This window comes from Sapajus apella, unplaced genomic scaffold, assembly GCF_009761245.1.
Source record: "Sapajus apella isolate SASKATOON/1434 unplaced genomic scaffold, GSC_monkey_1.0 scaffold41, whole genome shotgun sequence".
Lineage (NCBI taxonomy): Eukaryota > Metazoa > Chordata > Mammalia > Primates > Cebidae > Sapajus > Sapajus apella.
In genome coordinates, this window is record NW_022436981.1 from 13704954 (window position 1) to 13725157 (window position 20204).

Here is a 20204-nt window from a genome sequence, read left to right on the forward strand (position 1 = left end):
CATTATTTATCTACCTGAACAGTTTCTTCTTTTCCAGAATATTTTCCAATTTGGGTTTGCCCATTGATGAAGATCCCTAAAACCGGATGTAAGGGCTTGTTTTCAATTTGTTGGTCATCAATATACAGAGTTACATCTTGCTCTGTTACTAAGAGACGAATTTGGTGCCAGCCTTCATCAAACAACATCTACAGGAAGAAAGTGTGGCAGATTCATAAATAAAGCCCCTAGCAATATTTTATTTTCTTTGTTCTTACTCCCTTGCTCCTAACCATTGCTGAGAAACTTCAGGCCACAGAGACTGACTGTATTATTTATAAATTCACCCTGATCCAAGCTGGGCCATATATGCTACCCATGAATTCTTTCATTAATCCTTATCCAAGTTCCTATTCTGTATCTCAAAGAAGTTGTGCCAAACAACTTACTAAAGCAATGCTCCCTCAAAATCATAAATGAGTTTAATAATTGCTGAATCCAAATGGCTTTTTTCCTTCCTCATATTGTTTATTTCATTGCAACTCTGGGCTCCATAACTAATCAATCTTCCTTGACATTCTCACTCAACCTCTGGGATTCAAACTATCTTGATCATTTTCACTTCTTCCTCTTTAGTTCCTCATTCTCTCTCTCTGTCTTTGAGTGTTCTTCTCCCTCAACCTATCCTTTTATGAGGGCATTTCTCATAGGTCTGTTCTGGGCATTTTTCACTCTCTGACTCATTCATTCCTCCAGGCCAATTATCGCTTCTACGTAATAACTCCCATATCTACACTAACAGCCTGTACCTCCCCTATGTATGGGTTCTATAATTTAATACTAGCTAGGATAATTTTTTGAGGATGTTTCACAACTAGCCTAACAAGGTATGTAACAAAATAAACTTGAACTATCCCCCAGAATTTTCTTCCTGACCCTATTTCCTTCAAAATAGCATCCTCTGAAAATTAGTTTCTTTCTTTGCATTGCTGTAACTAACCAGATGCAGAGTTTTACCTAAAATATTTCTTCCACATGACTCAATTTTATTTCCTCATTTTCACTGTCGTTGCCATAATTAGGGCTCATGGAGCTCTTGCTTTGTTTCAACAATTTTCAAATCTATCTCGATCTCTGACACTTTCATTTCCAAGCCATCCTTCAGATCACCACTAGAATTAATATCTCTCCCTATAGTTCTGTTAGGGGAGATGTTCCATCTTGTTAATTACTGTATCCCCAAGACCTGGCCTAACTTTAGGATAAAGTTGAAAGTATTATTTCTGGACAGAAGGAGAAAAAGAAGTAGAGAAGATTGCTTTGACTATGACACACTTATGGTCAAGAACTTCTGATGAAACATTTACTGAATAAAGTACAAACTACATTATATGGCTTTCCAGGTCCCTCATAAATTGGGCTTACACCTAGAGAGCCTTTTCTTCCATGCATGTTATATTCTAAAACAGGGGAGCCACTTTGCATTCTCATATAAAAACCCTGCATTTTGTTACACACATGACTACTCAATACTAAATGATTTGTTTAATGTGCCCTTATATCCATCTCTATCAAAATGCTATACATACTTCAAAGTCCAGTTCAAAAATTATTTTACTTATGCAGATTTTCTTATACTTTGTTAGAACAAATTTTCCCTTCCACACTCCACTAACACTTTGTACTTCTATTTGATACCAGTTGCCTTGAATATCCTATTATAAATAAGCTCCTTGAAGGTAAGAAACATGCTTTATTCATTTACCATTTCTTACAGAATCTGGCACACTGGCTTTAATGAAGATAGCAGACAAGAAATTTTTTTAATGTAATATACTTACTAAATGAAGAAATTGCATACTATATATTACCATAGACATTTCCTAAACTGTGTAATATACCTTTAGACTACCATAATTATGAGTAAAACTTTATTGCTTTAATTATTGCATCTGTATTCTGAAAACATGACTTGGAAAATAAACTTTTTTAAGTTTATATACTCTATTAAATATATATTCCATTTGAAGAAATAAAATATTCTCCTAAATTTCATACCTATAATCTACCTGGTATTTAATATTCTAATAGATATGTCTTTATGTAAATATCCTGTAGAAAATGGCAGTGTAAAACAGACCAATATGGACTTTGAAGTGAACTAGACCAAAATTTAATTCCTGACATCATCACTTATTAGCTGTTCTACTTTGAGGGAGAACTTAACATCCTTGAATATTAGTTTGTCTGCAAAATGGGAGCACTGGTTTCTTTACTGGATGGCTATTGTAATTAAATGTACCTCGCACCTACTAGTAGGCACTCAAAATATGTCAGTTCCCCTTAGCATTTGTCCCCATATTGATCAAGAAGCAATTTTCCTTTCTCTGTTAGTTTTCTTCAACACAGAAACATTAAAATATAACGTTAAAATATTTCCAGTTATGTTAAAATTATAGCCCTCTTTTCCCCAACAAACATAAACCGAATGGTGTCTCCCCATGAATATCATAACCATGGTATTATCCCAGGCATCTTTACCTTAACTTGCGGGTTAGCAAAGGTAACCACTTGTGAGCCATTAATTATGCTGGTTGTTGTAAATAATAATGTTTTGTCCACACCATTTAAGGTAACTGCTATTTGTGGCCTTCCATCAATAGTTAATATTCTCCATAAATCCCAAATTTTCTTGACCTTAAATCTTTGAGTAGACACAAATACATATGATGGAGGAAGACCTTCTGGGAAAACATTGCTAGAAAAAGAAGAGCATGTGTAAGCTTAAAGAATTCTTGACATGTCCATAGGCATATCCCCCCAAAAGAGTTATGTCAACATATACCTTGTGGGTTCTGATAAATCAACTTTTGATGTTACTTCATATCCTTTTATCTTTGTTGGTGAAAGCTGTATTCTTTTCTTAACCTTTTTCTTTACATCTAAACCTAAAAGAATATCAAATCCCTTCTCATCACGAGCTGCCACTGGAATTCGTGTTGGACAGACAGATTCTATGAAGCAAAGGCAATAAAAGTTGATTAATCATGGACTACCCAAACAAAAAAAGAAAAAGCAAGGGAGAAATATTAGACAACATAATATTCTATAACTAGAATTATAAAATCTACATATGTATACAAATATATAGTATATAAATGTATATGAATACATTTTCTGAGAAAATGTAGAAGTATTTTACACATTTGACAGTGAAATCTTAATATTCTTTTTTCCCTAAAAAATGGGGAATAAAGGTAAAACAAAAATATAAGATAAATATTTTGTTAATGTATTGTCTTTAGCAACAAATTGAGACAACAGGCAATATGAGACGATCTAATACTTATGGAACAGGAACACAATGGAACAGGATTCATGATTCTCATCCAGGATTTCCTATTAACTAGTCATACAACCCTGGATAATGCTCTTAATTTACTGAATTCAAAGATGAACATTAAGATTTTTTTCTTGCATTCTTAGAATTTAAGGAGTAAAAAGTCTTTTCTATTCTTGATTTTCTTTTCAGTTCAAGCAGCTTATAATTCTACAGCTCAAATATCATTGGTCAATCTCACTGGAAAAAAACTTAACCTGGGTCCTATCTATTCATGAAAGTTCTTTAAATTAACACATTATCTCATCTAGAATTAACTACATATTAATCATACTTATAGAGAATATTTTCCTTAGAATAATCATCAGCATTACATAGTCAGCTATTTAAGTAATAAGTATGATATACTTTAGCCGGATATAATAAATGAAAAAATTTACTAAAGATGTTGAATAGCAGCCTTTAACAAGCAGAGAGAAAAGAATCAGCAAACTCAATAATTAGTCATTTGAAATTATCCAGTCAGAGAAACAAAAAGAAATGAGAAAAAAATGAAGAAAGCCTAAGAGATTTATGCAACACCATCAAGCACACCAATATATGCATTTTGGGAGTTCCAAAAAAAGAAAAGAACAGAGCCAAAAGGGGACCAAAAGCTTATTTAAATAAATGAGGCCAACAACTTCCCAAATTTAGAAAATGATATGGACACTGAAATTCAAGAAGCCTAATATATGCTAAGCTGAACCCAAAGAAATCCACACTGAAACATATTATAATCCAATTGTCAAAAGTTAAAGCCAGAAATAACAGTTTGAAAGCAGCAAGAAAAAAAAGAGACTTGTTATATACAAGGGAACCTTGATAAGTCTACTAGCAGATTTCTCAGTAGAAGCATTGCATGCCAGGAGCAGGATGACATATTCAAAGGGCTGAAAGAAAAAAACAACCTGCTAACCAACAACGCTATGTCTGGCAAAACTGTTCTTCAAAAATGAAGGAGAAATAAAGACTTTTCTAGATAAACACAAGCTGAGAAAGTTCATCACCATCAGACCTGCCTTATAAGGAATTCTTAAGAAGTCATTCAAGATCAAACAAAAGTACACTAAACAGCAACATAAAAGTATGAGATAGTATAAATTTTTCTGATAAAAGTAAATATATAGACAGACACAGAATATTATAATATTTTAATAGTGATACATACATGACTTTTAATTCTGATGTAAAAGTTAAAAGACAAAAGCACTTTTAAAAACCATAACTTTAAAAATAGGTTAACAGATACAAATTATAAAAAGATGCAATTTGTGGCATCAGTAAGGAGAGGCAGTAAAGTATAGAGTATTTATATGTAATTTAACTTTATACCAACTTAAAATAAATGATCATAATTACATGATGTTTTATGTAATACCTATGGTAACCTCAAAGAAAATAGCTATGGAAGATAAATAAAATGATAAAGGACATCAACACAAAAAGAAGCAATAAAACACAAAGGAAGACATTCAAAGAAAAAAGATGGACAAAAAGCTACAGGAAAGACAGAAAATCATTACCAAAATGTCAATAGTTTTTCCTTATCTGTAATTACCTTAAATTTAAGTTGTTATACTTTTTAATCAAAGTACATAGAAAGGCTGAACGGATTGGAGCTACAGATCTAAATATATACTGTCTATGAAAGACTATACCAAATACTAAATATATACTGTCTATGAAAGACTATACTGGGCAACATACCAAAATCCCATCTCTACAAATACAAAAACAAAAGCAAGCAAAAAACAACAAAATTATCCAGGCATGATAGCATGTACTTGTAGTCACAGGTACTCAGGAAGCTGAGGTGGGAAGAATGACTGAATGTGGGAGGTTGAAGCTGCAGTGAGCTATGATCATGCTACTGCACTCCAGCCTGAGCAACAAAATAAGACCCTGTCCCAGAAAAGAAAAAAGGAGAGGAGAAGAGAGGAGAGGACAGGAGAGGGGAAGGGAGGGAGGGGAGAGGAGGAGAGGAGAGGGGAGAGGAGAAGAAAAGGACTCACTTTAAATGTAAAGATATATATAGGCTGTAACTGAAAAAATGAAAAAAGATACTCCATCTAAATGGTGGCCAAAAGACATCAGATATGTCTATACTTATATTACACAGTACAAAACTATAACAAGAGACAAAGAAAGATATCCTATTGTGATAAAAGGGTTAATTCACCAGGAAGATATAATTATGATCATATATGCAGCCAACCAACATCATGCCCACAAAAATATGAAGTAGACATTTACAAAACTGAAGGGAGTAATAGACAAACACAATATTAGTAGAGGATTTCAATAGTGATTAGAACATTCAAACAGAAGATCAAAAAGGAAACAGAAAAGTTGAACAATACTATAGACCAAATGAACCTAGCAGACACATATAGAATATTCCACCCAACAGCAGCAGAATACACATTCCTTTCAATTGCACATGAAACATTCTCCAGGACAGACCACATGTTAAACCACAAAACATGTCTTAAGAAGTCTGAAATCATACCAGTAGGTTTTCTAACCACAATGGAATAAAACTAAAAATTAATAACAGGAGAAAAATTGAAAAATTCATAAATATGTACAAATTTAATAACACACTATTGAACAACCATTAGGTCAAAGAAGAAATCAGAGACAAAGTTAGAAAATACCCGGTGACAAACAAAAACACAACATCCAAAATTTATGACATGCAGGGAAACAGCACTAAGAGAGACGTTTATAGCAATAAATGCCTACATTGAAAAAGAAGAAGGACCTGAAATAAACAACTTTACACCTCAAAGACCTATACAAAGAAAGACAAACTAAGTCCAAAGTTAGCAGAAGGAAAAAAAATAATTTAGATTTAAGCAGAAATAAATAAAATAGAAAATAGAAATCAACAAAGCTAAGAGTTGCTTTTTTGCAAAGATCCACAAAATTAACAAACCTTTAACTAGATTAAGTAAAAAGAGAGAAGACTTAAAACAAGAAGTGAAAGAAGAGATATTACAATTTATGCCACAGAAATAAAAAAGATTTTACTGACTAATATAAACTATATATCAACAAACTGATAACCTAGATGAAATGAGTAAATTCCTAGAACATATAACCTAACAAATCTGAAACATGAATAAACAAAATGTCTGAACAGACCTATAACTAGAGATTAAAGGAGATTAAATCAGCAATCAAAACACCCCCCCAAAAAAGCCCAGTACCGGGTGGCTTTAGTGGTGAATTCTACCAAACATATAAAGAAGAATTAATATCTAACTCTCTTAAGCTCTTTCAAAAAACTGAAGAGGAGTGAACACCTCTAAACTCTTTTTATAAGGCCAGTGTTAACCTGATATCAAAGCCAAAAAAAGATACCATAATAAAATAAAACAAGTTGATATCCCTGATGAATATAGATGTAAATATCCTCAACAAAATACTAACATATTGAATTTCACAGCAAATCAAAAACATCACGCACCATGACCAAATGGGAATTATCCTGGTATGAAAGAGTTTGACATATAAAATCAATAAACGTGCCATGATAGAACAAAGGATAAAAATAACATGATCAATCAGGGAGGCTGGCAAGACGGTCGAATAGGAACAGCTCCAGTCTGCAGCTCCCAGCGAGAACAACGCAGAAGGCGGGTAATTTCCTCATTTCTAACTGAGGTACCTGGCTAATCTCATTGGCACTGGTTAGACAGTGGGTACAGTCCATGGAAGGGAGCTGAAGCAGGAGGGGGAGCCAAAGCAGGGTGTGGCATTGCCTCAACTGGGAAGCACAAGGTGTTGGGGAACTCCCTCCCCTAGCCAAGGGAAGCCCTGAGGGACTTGCCATGCAGAATGGTGCACTCTGGCCCAGATACTATGCTTTTCCCATGGTCTTTACAACCCGCAGACCAGGAGATTCCCTCCTGTGCCTGTGCCACCAGGGCCCTGGGTTTCAAGCACAAAACTGGATGGCTGTTTGGGCAGACATTGAGCTAGCTGCAGGAGGTTTTTGTTCATACCACGGTGGCACCTGGAATGCCAACAAGATAGAACAATTAACTCCCCTGGAAAGGTGGCTAAAGTCAGAGAGCCAAGAGATGTGGCTCGGCAGATCCCACCCTCTTGGAACCCAACAAGCTAAGATCCACTGGCTTGCAATTCTCACTCCCAGTACAGCAGTCTTAAGGTGATGTGGGACACTCGAGTTTGGTGGCGTGAAGGGCATCCACCATTACTGAGGCTTGAGTAGGCGGTTTTCCCATCACAATGTAAACAAAACCACCAGGAAGTTCTAATTGGGCAAAACCCACCACAGCTTGGCAAAGCCACTGTAGCCAGACTGCCTCTCTAGATTCCTTCTCAATGGGCAGGGCATCTCCAAAAGAAAGGCAGCAGCCCCAGTCAGGGGCTTATAGATAAAACTCCCATCTCCCTGGGACAGAGCATCTGGGGGTAGGGGTGACTGTGGGTGTGGCTTCAGCAGACTTAAATATTTCTGCCTGCTGGCTCTGAAGAGAGCAGCAGATCTCCCAGCACAGTGCTTGAGCTCTGCTAAGGGACAGACTGCCTCCTGAAGTGGGTCCCTGACCCCCATGCCTCCTGACTGGGAGACAGCTTCCAGAAGGGGTCAACAGACACCTCATACAGGAGAGCTCTAGCTGGCATCTGGTGGGTGCTCCTCTGGAATGAAGCTTCTATAGAAAGAAACAGGCAGCAATCTTTGCTGTTCTCAGCCTCCGCTGGGGTTACCCAGGAAAACAGGATCTGGAGTGGACTTCCAGCAAACTCCAGCAGACGTGCAACAAAGGGGCCTGACTGTTAGAAGAAAAACTAACAAATAGAATATCATCAAGATCAACAAAAAGCACGTCAACACAAAAACCCCATATGAAGGTCACCAATATCAAATATCAAAGGTAGATAAATCCACAAAGATGAGCGAAAACCAGTGCAAAAAGGCTGAAAAATTCCAAAAACCAGAATGACTCTTCTCCAAAGCATCACAACTCCTCACCAGCAAGGGAACAAAACTGGACAGAAAATGAGTTTGATGCATTGACAGAAGTAGGCTTCAGAAGGTGGGTAATAACAAACTCATTCCAGCTAAAAAAGCATGTTCTAACCCAATGCAAGGAAGCTAAAACCTTTAAAAAAGATTAGTTCAATTAACAACTAGAATAACTAGTTTAGAGAAAAACATAAATGACATGATGGAGCTGAAAACACAGCAGAACTTCAGGAAGCATACAGAAGTATCAATAGCCAGATTGATCAAGCAGAAGAAAGGATAACAGAGATTGAAGATCAACTTAATGAAATAAAATGTGAAGACAAGATTAGAGAAAAAGAATAAAAAGGAACGAACAAAGCCTCCAACAAATACGGGACTATGTGAAGAGACCAAACCTACATTTAATTGTTGTACCTGAAAGTGACGGGGAGAACGGAACCAAGCTGGAAAATGCACTTCGGAATATTATCCAGGAGAACTTCCCCAGCCTAGCAAGATAGGCCAACATTCAAATTCAGGAAATACAGAGAACACCACTAAAATACTCCATGAGAAGAGTAACCCCAAGACACATAATCCTCAGATTCACCAAGATTAAAATGAAGGAAAAAATGTTAAGGGTAGCCAGAGAGAGAGGTCGGGTTACCCATGAAGGGAAGCCTAGCAGAATAACAACGGATCTCTCTGCAGAAACCCTACAGGCCAGAAGAGAGTGGGGTCCAATATTCAACATTCCTATAAAAAATAATTTTTAACCCAGAATTTCACATCCAGCCAAACTAAGCTTCATAAGTGAATGAGAAGCAAATGCTGAGAGATTTTGTCACCACCACTAGGTCTGCCTTACCAGAGCTCCTGAAGGAAGCACCAAACATGGAAAGGAACAACCAGTAACAGCCACTGCAAAAACACACCAGCTTGTAAAGACCACTGACATTATGAAGAAACTGCATCAACTAACATGCAAAATAAACAGCAAGCATCATAAGAACAGGATCAAACTCACACATAACAATATTAACCTTAAATGTAAATGGGCTAAATGCCCCAATTAAAAGACATAGACCGGCAAATTGGATAGAATCAAGACCTATCAGGCTGCTGTATTCAGAAGACCCATCTCACATTCAAAGACACAAATAGGCTCAAAATAAGAAGATGAAGGAAGATTTGCCAAGCAAATGGAAAGCAAAAAAAAAAAAAGAGGCATTACATAGTAATAAAGGGATCAATGCAACAAGATACAACAAGAAGGGCTATCCTAAATATTTATGCACCCAATACAGGAGCACCCAGATTCATAAAGCAAGCTCTTAGACACCTACAAAAATGCTTAGACTCCCAAACAATAATAGTGGGAGACTTTAACAACTCACTGTCAATATTAGACAGATCAACAAGACAGAAAATTAACAAGGATATTCAGGACTTGAACTCAGCTCTGAACCAAGTGGACCTAATAAACATCTACAGAACTCTCCACCCCAAAACAACAGAATATACATGCTTTTTAGCACTACATTGCACTTATTGTAAAATTGATCACATAATTGGAAGTAAAACACTCCTCAGCAAATGTGTAAGAATAGAAATCATAACAAACACTCTCTCAGACCACAGTGCAATCAGATTATAACTGAAGATTCAGAAACTCACTCAAAGCCACACAAGTACATAGAAACTGAAAAACCTGCTCCTGGAAGACTACTGAATAAATAAATAACAAAATTAAGGCAGAGATAAGTAAAGTTATTTGAAAACAATGAGAACAAAGACACAATGTACCAGAATCTCTGGGACATAGCTAAAGCAGTGTTTAGAGGGAAATTTATAGCACTAAATGCCCACAAGAGAAAGTGGAAAAGATCTGAAATCAACACCCTAATATCACAAATCAAAGGATAGAGAAGCAAGAGCAAACAAATTCAAAAGCTAGCAGAAGACAATAAATAACTAAGATCAGAGCAGAACTGAAGGAGATAGAGACATGAAAAATCCTTCAAAAAATATCAATGAATCCAGGAGCTGGTTTTTTGAAAAAGATCAACAAAATAGATAGACTGATAGCCAGACTAATAAAGAAGAAAAGAGAGAAAAATCAAAGAGGCACAATAAAAAATGGTAAAGGGGATATCACCACTGATCCCATAGAAATACAACCTACCATCAGATAATACTATAAACACCTCTACGCAAATATACTAGAAAAGCAAGAAGAAATGGATAAATTCCTAGACTAATACACCCTCTCAATTCTAAACCAGGAAGCAGTTGAATCCCTGAGTAGACCAATAACAAGTTCTGAAATTGAAGCAGTAATTAATAGCCTATCAACCAAAAAAAGCCCAGGACCAGGTGGCTTCATAGCCAAATTCTACCAGAGGCACAAAGAGGACCTGGTACCATTCATTCTGAAACTATTTCAAACAACAGAAAAAGAGGGACTCCTCCCTAACTCGTTTTATAAGGCCAGCATCATCCAGATACCAAAATCTGACAGAGACACACACAAAAAGGAAAATTTCAGGCCAATAACCCTGATGAACATCAATGCAAAAGTCCTCAATAAAATACTGGCAAATCAAATCCACCAGCAAATAAAAAAGCTTATCCACCACCATCAAGTCAGCTTCATCCTGGGATACAAGGCTGGTTCAACATATGCAAATCAATCAACATAATCTATCACATAAACAGAACCAATGACAAAAACCACATGATTATCTCAATAGATGCAATAAAGACCTTGAATAAAATTCAACACCCCTTCATGCTAAAACCTCTAAATAAAGTAGGTATTGATGGAATGTATCTCAAAATAACAGGAGCTATTTATGACAAACCCTCAGCCAATATCACACTGAATGGGCAAAAACTGGAAATATTCCCTTTGAAAGCTGGCACGACAAAGATGCTCTCTCTCACCACTCTTATTCAACACAGTATTGGAAGTTCTGGCCAGGGCAATCAGGCAAGTGAAAGAAATAAAGAGTATTCCAATAAGAAAAAAGGAAGTCAAATTGTCTCTGTTTGCAGATGACATGACTGTATATTTAGAAAACCCCATCATCTCAGCCCAGAATTTCCTTAAGCTAATAAGCAACTTCAGCAAAGTCTCAGGATACAAAATTAATGTGCAAAAATCATAAGCATTCCTATGCACCAACAACAGACAAACAGACAGCCAAATCATGAGTGAACTCCCGTTTACAATTGCTACAAAGAGAATAAAATACCTAGGAACACAACTTATCAGGGATGTGAAGGACCTCTTGAAGGAAATAACAGAGGACAAAAACAAATGGAAAAGCATTCCATGCTCATGGATAGGAAGAATCAATATCATAAAAATGATCATACTCCCAAAGTAATCTATAGATTCAATGTTATTCCCATCAAGCTACCACTGCCTTTCTTCACAGAATTAAAAAAACTACTTTGAATTTTTTATGGAACCAAAGAAAGCCTGTATAGTCAAGACATTCCTAAGCAAAAAAAAAAAAAAAAAAAAAAGCTGGAAGCATCACACTACCTGACTTCAAACTATACCACAAGGCAACTGTAACTAAAACAGCATGGTAGTGGTATAAAAACACATATATAGACCAATGGAACAGAATAGAGGTCTCACAGATAACACCACACATCTACAACAATCTGATCTTTGACAAATCTGATAAAAACAAGCAATGGGAAAAGGATTCTCTATTTAATAAATGACATTGGGAAAACTGACTAGCCATATGCAGAAGACTGAAACTCGACCCATTCTTTACAACTTATACAAAAATTAACTCAAGATGGATTAAAGACTTAAACTTAAGACCTAAAACTATAAAACCCTAGAAGAAAACCTATGCAATACCATTCAAAACAAGGGCATGGGCAAAGACTTCATGAGTAAAACACCAAAAGAAAGGGCAACAGAAGCCAAAATAGACAAATGGGATCTAATTAAAATAAAGAGCTTCTGCACAGCAAAAGAAACTATCATCAGAGTGAACAAGCAACCTACAGAATGGAAGAAAATTTTTGCCATTTATTCATTTGACAAAGGTCCAATATCCAGCACCTACAAAGAACTTAAACACATTTACAAGAAAAAAAACAACCCCATCAAAAATTGGCAAAGGATATAAACAGATGTTTCTCAAAAGAAGACATTTATGTGACCAACAAGTATATGGAAAAATGCTCATCATCACTGGTTTAGAAGAAATGCAAATCAAAACCACAATGAGATACCATCTCAAGCCGGTTAGAGTGGCGATCGTTAAAAAGTTCGCAAACAACAAATTCTGGAGAGGATGTGGAGAAACAGGAATGCTTTTACACTGTTGGTGGGAGGATAAATTAGTTCAATTGTGTAAGACAGTGTGGCAATTCCTCAAGGATCTAGAACCAGAAATACCATTTGACTCAGCAATCCCATTACTGGGTATCTACCAAAAGCATTATAAATTATTCTACTATAAAGACACACATACACGTTTATTGCAGCACTGTTCACAATAACAAAGACTTGGAACCAACCCAAATGCCCATCAATGATAGACTGGATAAAGAAAATGTGGCACATATGTACCATGGAATACTATGCAGCCACAGAAAAGGATGAGTTCATATCCTATGCAGGGACATGGATGAATCTGGAAACCATCATTCTCAACAAACTAACACAAGAACAGAAAACTTAACACATGTTCTCACTCATAAGTGGGAGTTGAAGAATAAGAACACATGGACACGAGGATAGAAACATCACAAACTGGGGCCTGTCAGGGAGTGGGGGGCTAGGAAAGAGAGAGCATTAGGAGAAATATGTAATGTACATGACAGGTTGATGGGTTCAGCAAGCCACCATAGCATGTGTATACCTATGTAACAATCCTGCATGTTCTGCATATGTATCCCAGAACTTAAAGTATAATAATTTTAAAAAGTTAAAATAAAAATAAATAAATAACATTAATATCTCAATGGAAGCAGAAAAAAATTAACAAAAGTCAGAACTATGTTGTGATAAATGTACTCAACAAGCAAGGAATAGAAGGAAACTACTTTAACATAGTAAAGACCATATTTGAAACGTTCACAGCTAACATCACACTCAATGGTAAAATGTTAAAAGCTTTTCCTCTAAGATGAGGAACAAGACAAAGGTGTCTAATTTCACCACTTCTATTCAACACTGTACCAGCCAGAGGAATTAGACACGTAAAAGAAATAAAGGCATTCGAATAACAAAGAAATAAAATTATCTCTGTTCACAGATAACACAATTATAAATGTAAAAAACCCTAATGATTCTACATAAGATTCCAAGCCAAAAAATATGGTTAGCAATTATTAGCAATTAAATGGCTAGCAATTAAGCAAAGTTGCAAGATACAAATTCGACCTACAAAAATAAGTAGTATTTCTACACAGTAGCAATTTAAAAAATTAAGAAAATAATCCCATTTACAAAGCATAAAAATAATAAAATACTTATAAATAAACTTAACCAAAGAATCAAAACACCTGTACACTGAAAACTGTACAACACTGATGAAAAAAATTGAAGAAGAAATAAATGGAAATATAGCTTGTGTTCATAGACTGGTAGAAAACATTATTTTAAAAGTCCACACTGTCTAACACAATCTACAGATTCAATGCAATTCCTATAAAAATCCCAATGACATTCTGTACAGAAGTAGACACGGCATTTGTAAAATTCATATGAAATCTCAAAAGACCTCAAACACTCAAAACAATCTTGGGAAACAAAGCTGGAGACTTCACACTTCCTGATTTCAAAATATATTTCAAAGTTATAGTAATGAACACAGTATCGTAATGACATAAAAACAAACATATAGACAAATGGAGCAGAATAGAGAGTCTAGAACACACTCTTGCATGTTATCAGTGAAATTATCTTTGACAAGGGTAGTATGACTGCCTGATGGGAAAAAAATAGTCTCTTCAAGCAATGGTGCTGAAAAAACCGGATATCCACATGCAAAAGAATAACAGTGGACCCTTATTTTACACCACACACACACACACACACACACACACACACACACGCACACACGCAAAATAAAAAAATAAATAAATTCTTAAACATAAGACCTGAAACTATAAAATTTCTAAAACAAAAACTAGGGAAAAGCTTCATAACATCAATCTGGTAATGATTTCTTGGATTTATTCTGAAAGCACAGGCAACAAAAAAAGCAAAAACAGACAACTGGGATTATAGCAAACTAAAAAGCTTCTGTGCAGCAAAGGAAATAAAAACAACACTGTAAAGAAGCAATCTACGAAATGGGATAAAATATTTGTAAACCATATATTTAATAAGGGGTTAATATCCAAAATAAATAATAAACTCCAACTCAGCAACAACAAAAAAAACTGATTAAGGAATGGACAAAGGACTTGAAAAAACCTTTCAAAAATGACATACAAATGACCAACAGGTATATGAAAAAATGTCCAACATCACTAATCATCAGAGAAATGCAAAGCAATATTACAATGAAATGTTATCTCATACATGATAGGATAGCCATTACCAAAAAAAAAAAAAAAAAAAAAAAAAAAAAAAACCAGAAAGAGGAAGGAAAGGAGGGAGAGAGGGATAAAGACAGAAAGGAAGAAAGGAAGGGAGGGAGGGAGGGAGGGAGGGAGGGAAGCAAGGAGGGAGGCAGATCTCAGTCAAGCAAGATGAATAATTTCCAAAGTTATGCTGTAAAACACTGTGCTTATAATTCACAATACCATACACTTAAAATTTTATTAGGAGACTTGGTTTCATGTTATGTGTTTTACATGGTGGTGGTGGGGGTTAGAAAGATGAAGAAGTAAGGAGGAAGGAGAAGGAAGGAGGAAGAAGAGAAAAAGAAAAAGAAGAAGTAACAAGAAAGGAGGAGGAGGAGAACGAAGAGAAAAAGGGGGGAGGGGAGGAGGAGGAGGAGGAGGAGAAGCAGACTGTTACACAGATGAAGGAACCATCACCCTCAGAGAAAAGAAAGTATTAGAGACAACTCTTCCAGAAAAATAATGGGTCCATAAAGATGAAATAAACTGTGATAAATATTATTTAAGTATTCTGTTCATTGTAAGTCAACCACAGCAGAGTATAAAAACAGTATTAGGAAATAGTCATCCTACATGTTAAACACTTCAAAGTAGAAGTTAAGTGTATGTCAAAGAAAAAGTATGTGAATTTGTCAAATGATTGAAATACAGATCACATGGTTTGTGGCTGTTGTGATGTAGCAATGTTTTAGTTTAGTGCATTAATCATACTCTAAAACAGTATAAAAAGTCAAGTGAAGAATACCTGTATAAATTCCAGAAGTGAAATTTCAAAAGCGACATTTTAAAAGATGACTACTGTGCAGCAGATATGAGAACTAATTAGACACAGAAATTATTTACATCTTTTTGAATGTGGATGGAAATATACTTGGCAAGATTTCAATTTTCATTGTGTTTATAGATGACAGTTTAGCTAAAAGAATTTTAAACTCTTTTAAGCACACCTACTCTTTCATGTGCAGAATCATTAAAATAGAATGCATTTACCAAAATACATATCTACAGAAAAAGCCTCTGAAGCAAACATTGAACAAACATCTTATCAGTTACATTTATATTTAAAGATAAAAATGAATAAGTAAAATGTCTCCAGGAAAAATCTGTTTTAAGCATGAAATATACCTGGCTTTAAAATCAAAGAATTCTAACTAATATGACCACATATTAAAGATATAAGTCCCATTGGCCTGTTCAGGATGATAAAACTCAACATAGTATTACTACTAGAGATTCATAAAAAGAAGTACTGTGGTGGTTATATGTACTCTTATTATAATACTTTTATTTTAAGTTCATGGAAGACGACATTTAATTTTTTATAGTTTCTTAAATATGAACATTTAATAATGTTTTTCTCTACCATATCCCACAAGCAAACACGAAGAAAACAGAGGAATTAATGATATAATTTGTTTCCTAACCAATAAACACATAGAATTTTTTTGTCAAATGTGAAGCAACCCACTTTTTGAGTTTCTGTAGGCAAACTAGAAAATTTTTGTAACTTTTATTTTTTAATATTATAGGCATTTCATTTACCATATACTTAGAAAGGTAATATTCACTTTATATGAATATTACCAAAATTGGGACCTTCCAATGCCATGCAGTTATAATGAACATGAAGTTAGATTTTACGAAATGATATAAACATAATTGATAAACTGTTATTTTCAAATATTCTGTGAAAGAAAAGTTAATTTTTAGTGCAATTTTAATATTTTTCCTCTTTAAAAATGTCAGTAATTTGAAGCTTTTTTCTGAAGAAATAATGAAATTCTAGTTCAGAATTACATGTAAGAATATTCATTGTCATTTATATTAGCAAAACTTAGAAATTAAACTTATAAAAACAGAAAAATTTTAAAATAAATTACAACAGAAAATTGTCTGCTATCCTGACTAGAGTATAAAAATTTTATACACAAGAGTTTATAATAATACAAAAATAAAAAATGAAATTATATATACAATAGTATCTTGATATAAGCAGAAGGATAAACTTAAAATACACTGGGGAAAAAAAGGAGAAAAACTAGAAGGTAAAGTACAGAAAAGCTCATTAACAGGCAATATGATTATGTGTGATTTACACTTTTTTTATTTTTTGTGCCTTTTTTCTACAATCTCTACAACAGACACATTATAATTGAAAGGACAAAAAAAGCAATAAAGTTACAAAATATTGTATTTTCCATACATAGATTTTTAAATCATTTCTAAAAACCAAAATTTATCCTAAATACCTATAACACAAAAAATCATGCTCACAGTATAACATTTATAACATTACAGGTAATTGACATTAAATATACTGATCTACACCAGTGTTAATGAACAGATTATATCAAAATGTAAAAAACACAATTATTAATTGTTTCCAAATTATATTAAGGTATTTTAAGACTTACCTTCACAAAGTTTTTGCTTCATCACTTCCCTTATTTTGGATATTGCAATATAGTCTTCCACATAAAACACATAAGTTGACGAAGGCTTGTTGGCAATAGCTCTAAGTTCTGCATCTTCTGTTTCTGAACCAACACCAATGGCAAATAATGTTATCTTACTATCTCTTGCTGCTTCAGCTGCATCCTTGACTTCATCTTGGGATTTGCCATCCGTAAGTACCACTGCTATCTTAGTCAGAAATCGTGAGGACTTGGCAAAAAGGTAATCAAGGGCAAACTGGATAGCCTTCCCCGTTTTTGTGTTTCCTCCTAAGTAGAGTATGGATTCCACTGCTGCCATCAGATGTTCTCCTGAATCATAGCTTCCAAGAGGAATCTCCAGCACAGGGTAGTCACTATATTGAACCACCCCAACTTGAATAAATTTCGGTCCAATGTCGAAGTTTCTTGTGATATTGATGAGCCACTTTTTCACTATTTCAAAGTTTTCTGGGCCAACACTATAAGAGCCATCTAAGATGAAAACTAAATCTGTCGGAGCAGTACGACAACCTAAGCACAAAAGAAAACCATTGTAACACATCTTTTACATAAAAAGCACAAAAGAGGGAGATTTTAAACATATGAGTTTCAGCTATACACTAATATCATTGCTTAAATTATCAATGAAATATGTTTAGTTTAAGGCTAACCTGAAATACTTACAAAAATATAAGCCAATCAATAGGGAGAAAAACATTAAAAATGAATTTGTTACCAACTTCAGGACTTAGCTAGCCAATAAAATTTCATCTTCAATATATTAATAGTTGATAAATGTTATGTGAACCAAGATCGCCAAATGAATCAACTTTTGCATTATATCCAAGATGGGTTTCTAAGGGTCTGATGTCTCATATTCAGTGAATGATGTGGTCAGAACATCAGCTTGTACTAAAAATCTATGGTCAAAGGTATAAAGCTATTCCTTGCCTAGTAGAAACAGAGATTCTCATTTTAAGATACCAGGAAACACGTTTGTGGTCAGCACATCCTAGGGACCTTTTGGGGAAAAAAAGACTATCTTTGGTGCAAGTTAATTTCAACAAGTTATAAGCAGTTGTAGAAAGAAAAAAAAAAAGTCTTAACTCTTTTTTACAGTACACATATCATGTCTCTAATCCTATTTCATTCATTCAGTTTATTTATACTGAATACCTACTCTGTGCCTGACATCACACTATGTATTGGGTTCAAATATATATAAGATATCTCAAATAGCTCAAAGTATGGTAACACAAAAAAGAGACTGGTTAGGAAAAGTGCAAAATACTATGAGAACATTTAGGAGTGGGTGGCAGCATAACTGTGGAAGGTCAGGAAAGGTTTTATGGGAAAGCTGGCAGGCAATCAGGGATCTGAAACAAGAGCATTAGTTAGGTGAAGAGGACGATATTCTAATAAAAGGGAAGAGCAACTGCAAAGGCCCCGAGCTGGGAGACAAACACAGACTAAAAGATAAACTGGTTTGTTGAGGTAATTCCAATAATTTGGAATGGCTAACAGAATACCATTAGAACAGCTATATTTGCCTTCTCACGCTCTAACTTCTGTCCTCAAAGCAGCAACAATACCTATTCTTTATAGCCCATATGATAATGAGATAATTTTATATTCATGCTTTGTTTTACATTCAGCATGTGTGCATTTATCACAGGGGAAGTCACATATCCCCTAAGATGTTCAGAATGAAGGTAGATGACAGTAAGCTGTAAGTCTTATGCTTTTATTCATATTTTTTTCTTTTTTGCATTTTAGCTTTTGGGGTACATGTGAAGAACATGCAAGATTGTTGCATAGGTATACACATGGCAGTGTGATTTGCTGCCTACCTCCTCCCCATTACCTATATCTGGCATTTCTCCCCATGCTATCTCTCCCTGACTCCTCAACCCCTGCTGTCCCTCCCCTATTTCCCCCTATGTAGTGATCAGAGAACCAATTTAAAGTTATAATAAAGTTATTTATTTTCTGCATGCATTTGCAAGTATGATATCATAATTGCAAAGGATAATACTAAAGAAAAATTATTTAGTGACAATTATTATTCTTAGTATTTTGCATCTCCTTAAGAATAAGTCCATTGTTTTCCCTTTTCCCTTCCTTTATCTATGGCTGTTTACATATTTGGGATGTTGACAAGGCTCACAAGAAGTGATCCCAATCTTATGGTCATCTTAACTCACTCATCACATTCTAGCAAAAATAAACACTAACACAAGAGGTAAATATGTATAATAGTCAAGAGGTTCCAAAAATAAATAGAATTGCCAAAATATGGATTTGTCTCAAAAATATATCTGTGATTATGACATTATTCCTAAGACGCTCTACTGCAGGTGGTAGTATGCTCAGAAGGGTGTAAGGGACACAATTCCAGCAACCTCTGCCAAGGCAGCCACTGCCAGAGGTCAAGGCAGGGATAGCAGAAATGGAGTTCTGCCCAGAGGCAAATTTGCTAACCCAAGGGAATGCAATTTTTCTGTTATTTTTGGAAGCCAGGTGGACTAGGATTAAACGGTTATGCTTTTATAACCATTTCGGGGAGACAAAGGACAGAAAAGTTGTGTTTGCAGAGCTTTTCAATGTTGGCCCTTCCTAAATACTGAGACTCATTGTTGTCTGAAGCTGGTAGTGTTTGTGAGCCACCTGATCCAGCGGTTTTCACTCTTAGGTTATTCTTGGCCCTTCCTACCCTTCTCCCTGTCACAGAGCCACAGAGCATATATTTCATAACTTTAAAGTTAGTCAAGAGCATGGGCACACAAGCAAATGATGCCATTTATAAGCCCTAGAC

The 20204-nt window shown here is 35.0% G+C and overlaps 1 protein-coding gene across 2 annotated transcripts in view; it reads right to left on the reverse strand.

Annotated features, from left to right (window-relative positions):
* Positions 1 to 20204, reverse strand: part of COL21A1 (collagen type XXI alpha 1 chain) — a 191111-nt gene that overhangs the window by 113481 nt on the left and 57426 nt on the right. For both annotated transcript variants that reach the window (XM_032299751.1, XM_032299750.1), the window contains exons 3-6: positions 17369 to 17920; positions 2825 to 2993; positions 2521 to 2737; positions 15 to 188 (exon numbers count right to left, since the gene is read on the reverse strand). In XM_032299751.1, the coding sequence (XP_032155642.1) occupies positions 15 to 188; positions 2521 to 2737; positions 2825 to 2993; positions 17369 to 17920 (1112 nt within the window). The remainder of the gene's footprint in view (positions 1 to 14; positions 189 to 2520; positions 2738 to 2824; positions 2994 to 17368; positions 17921 to 20204) is intronic.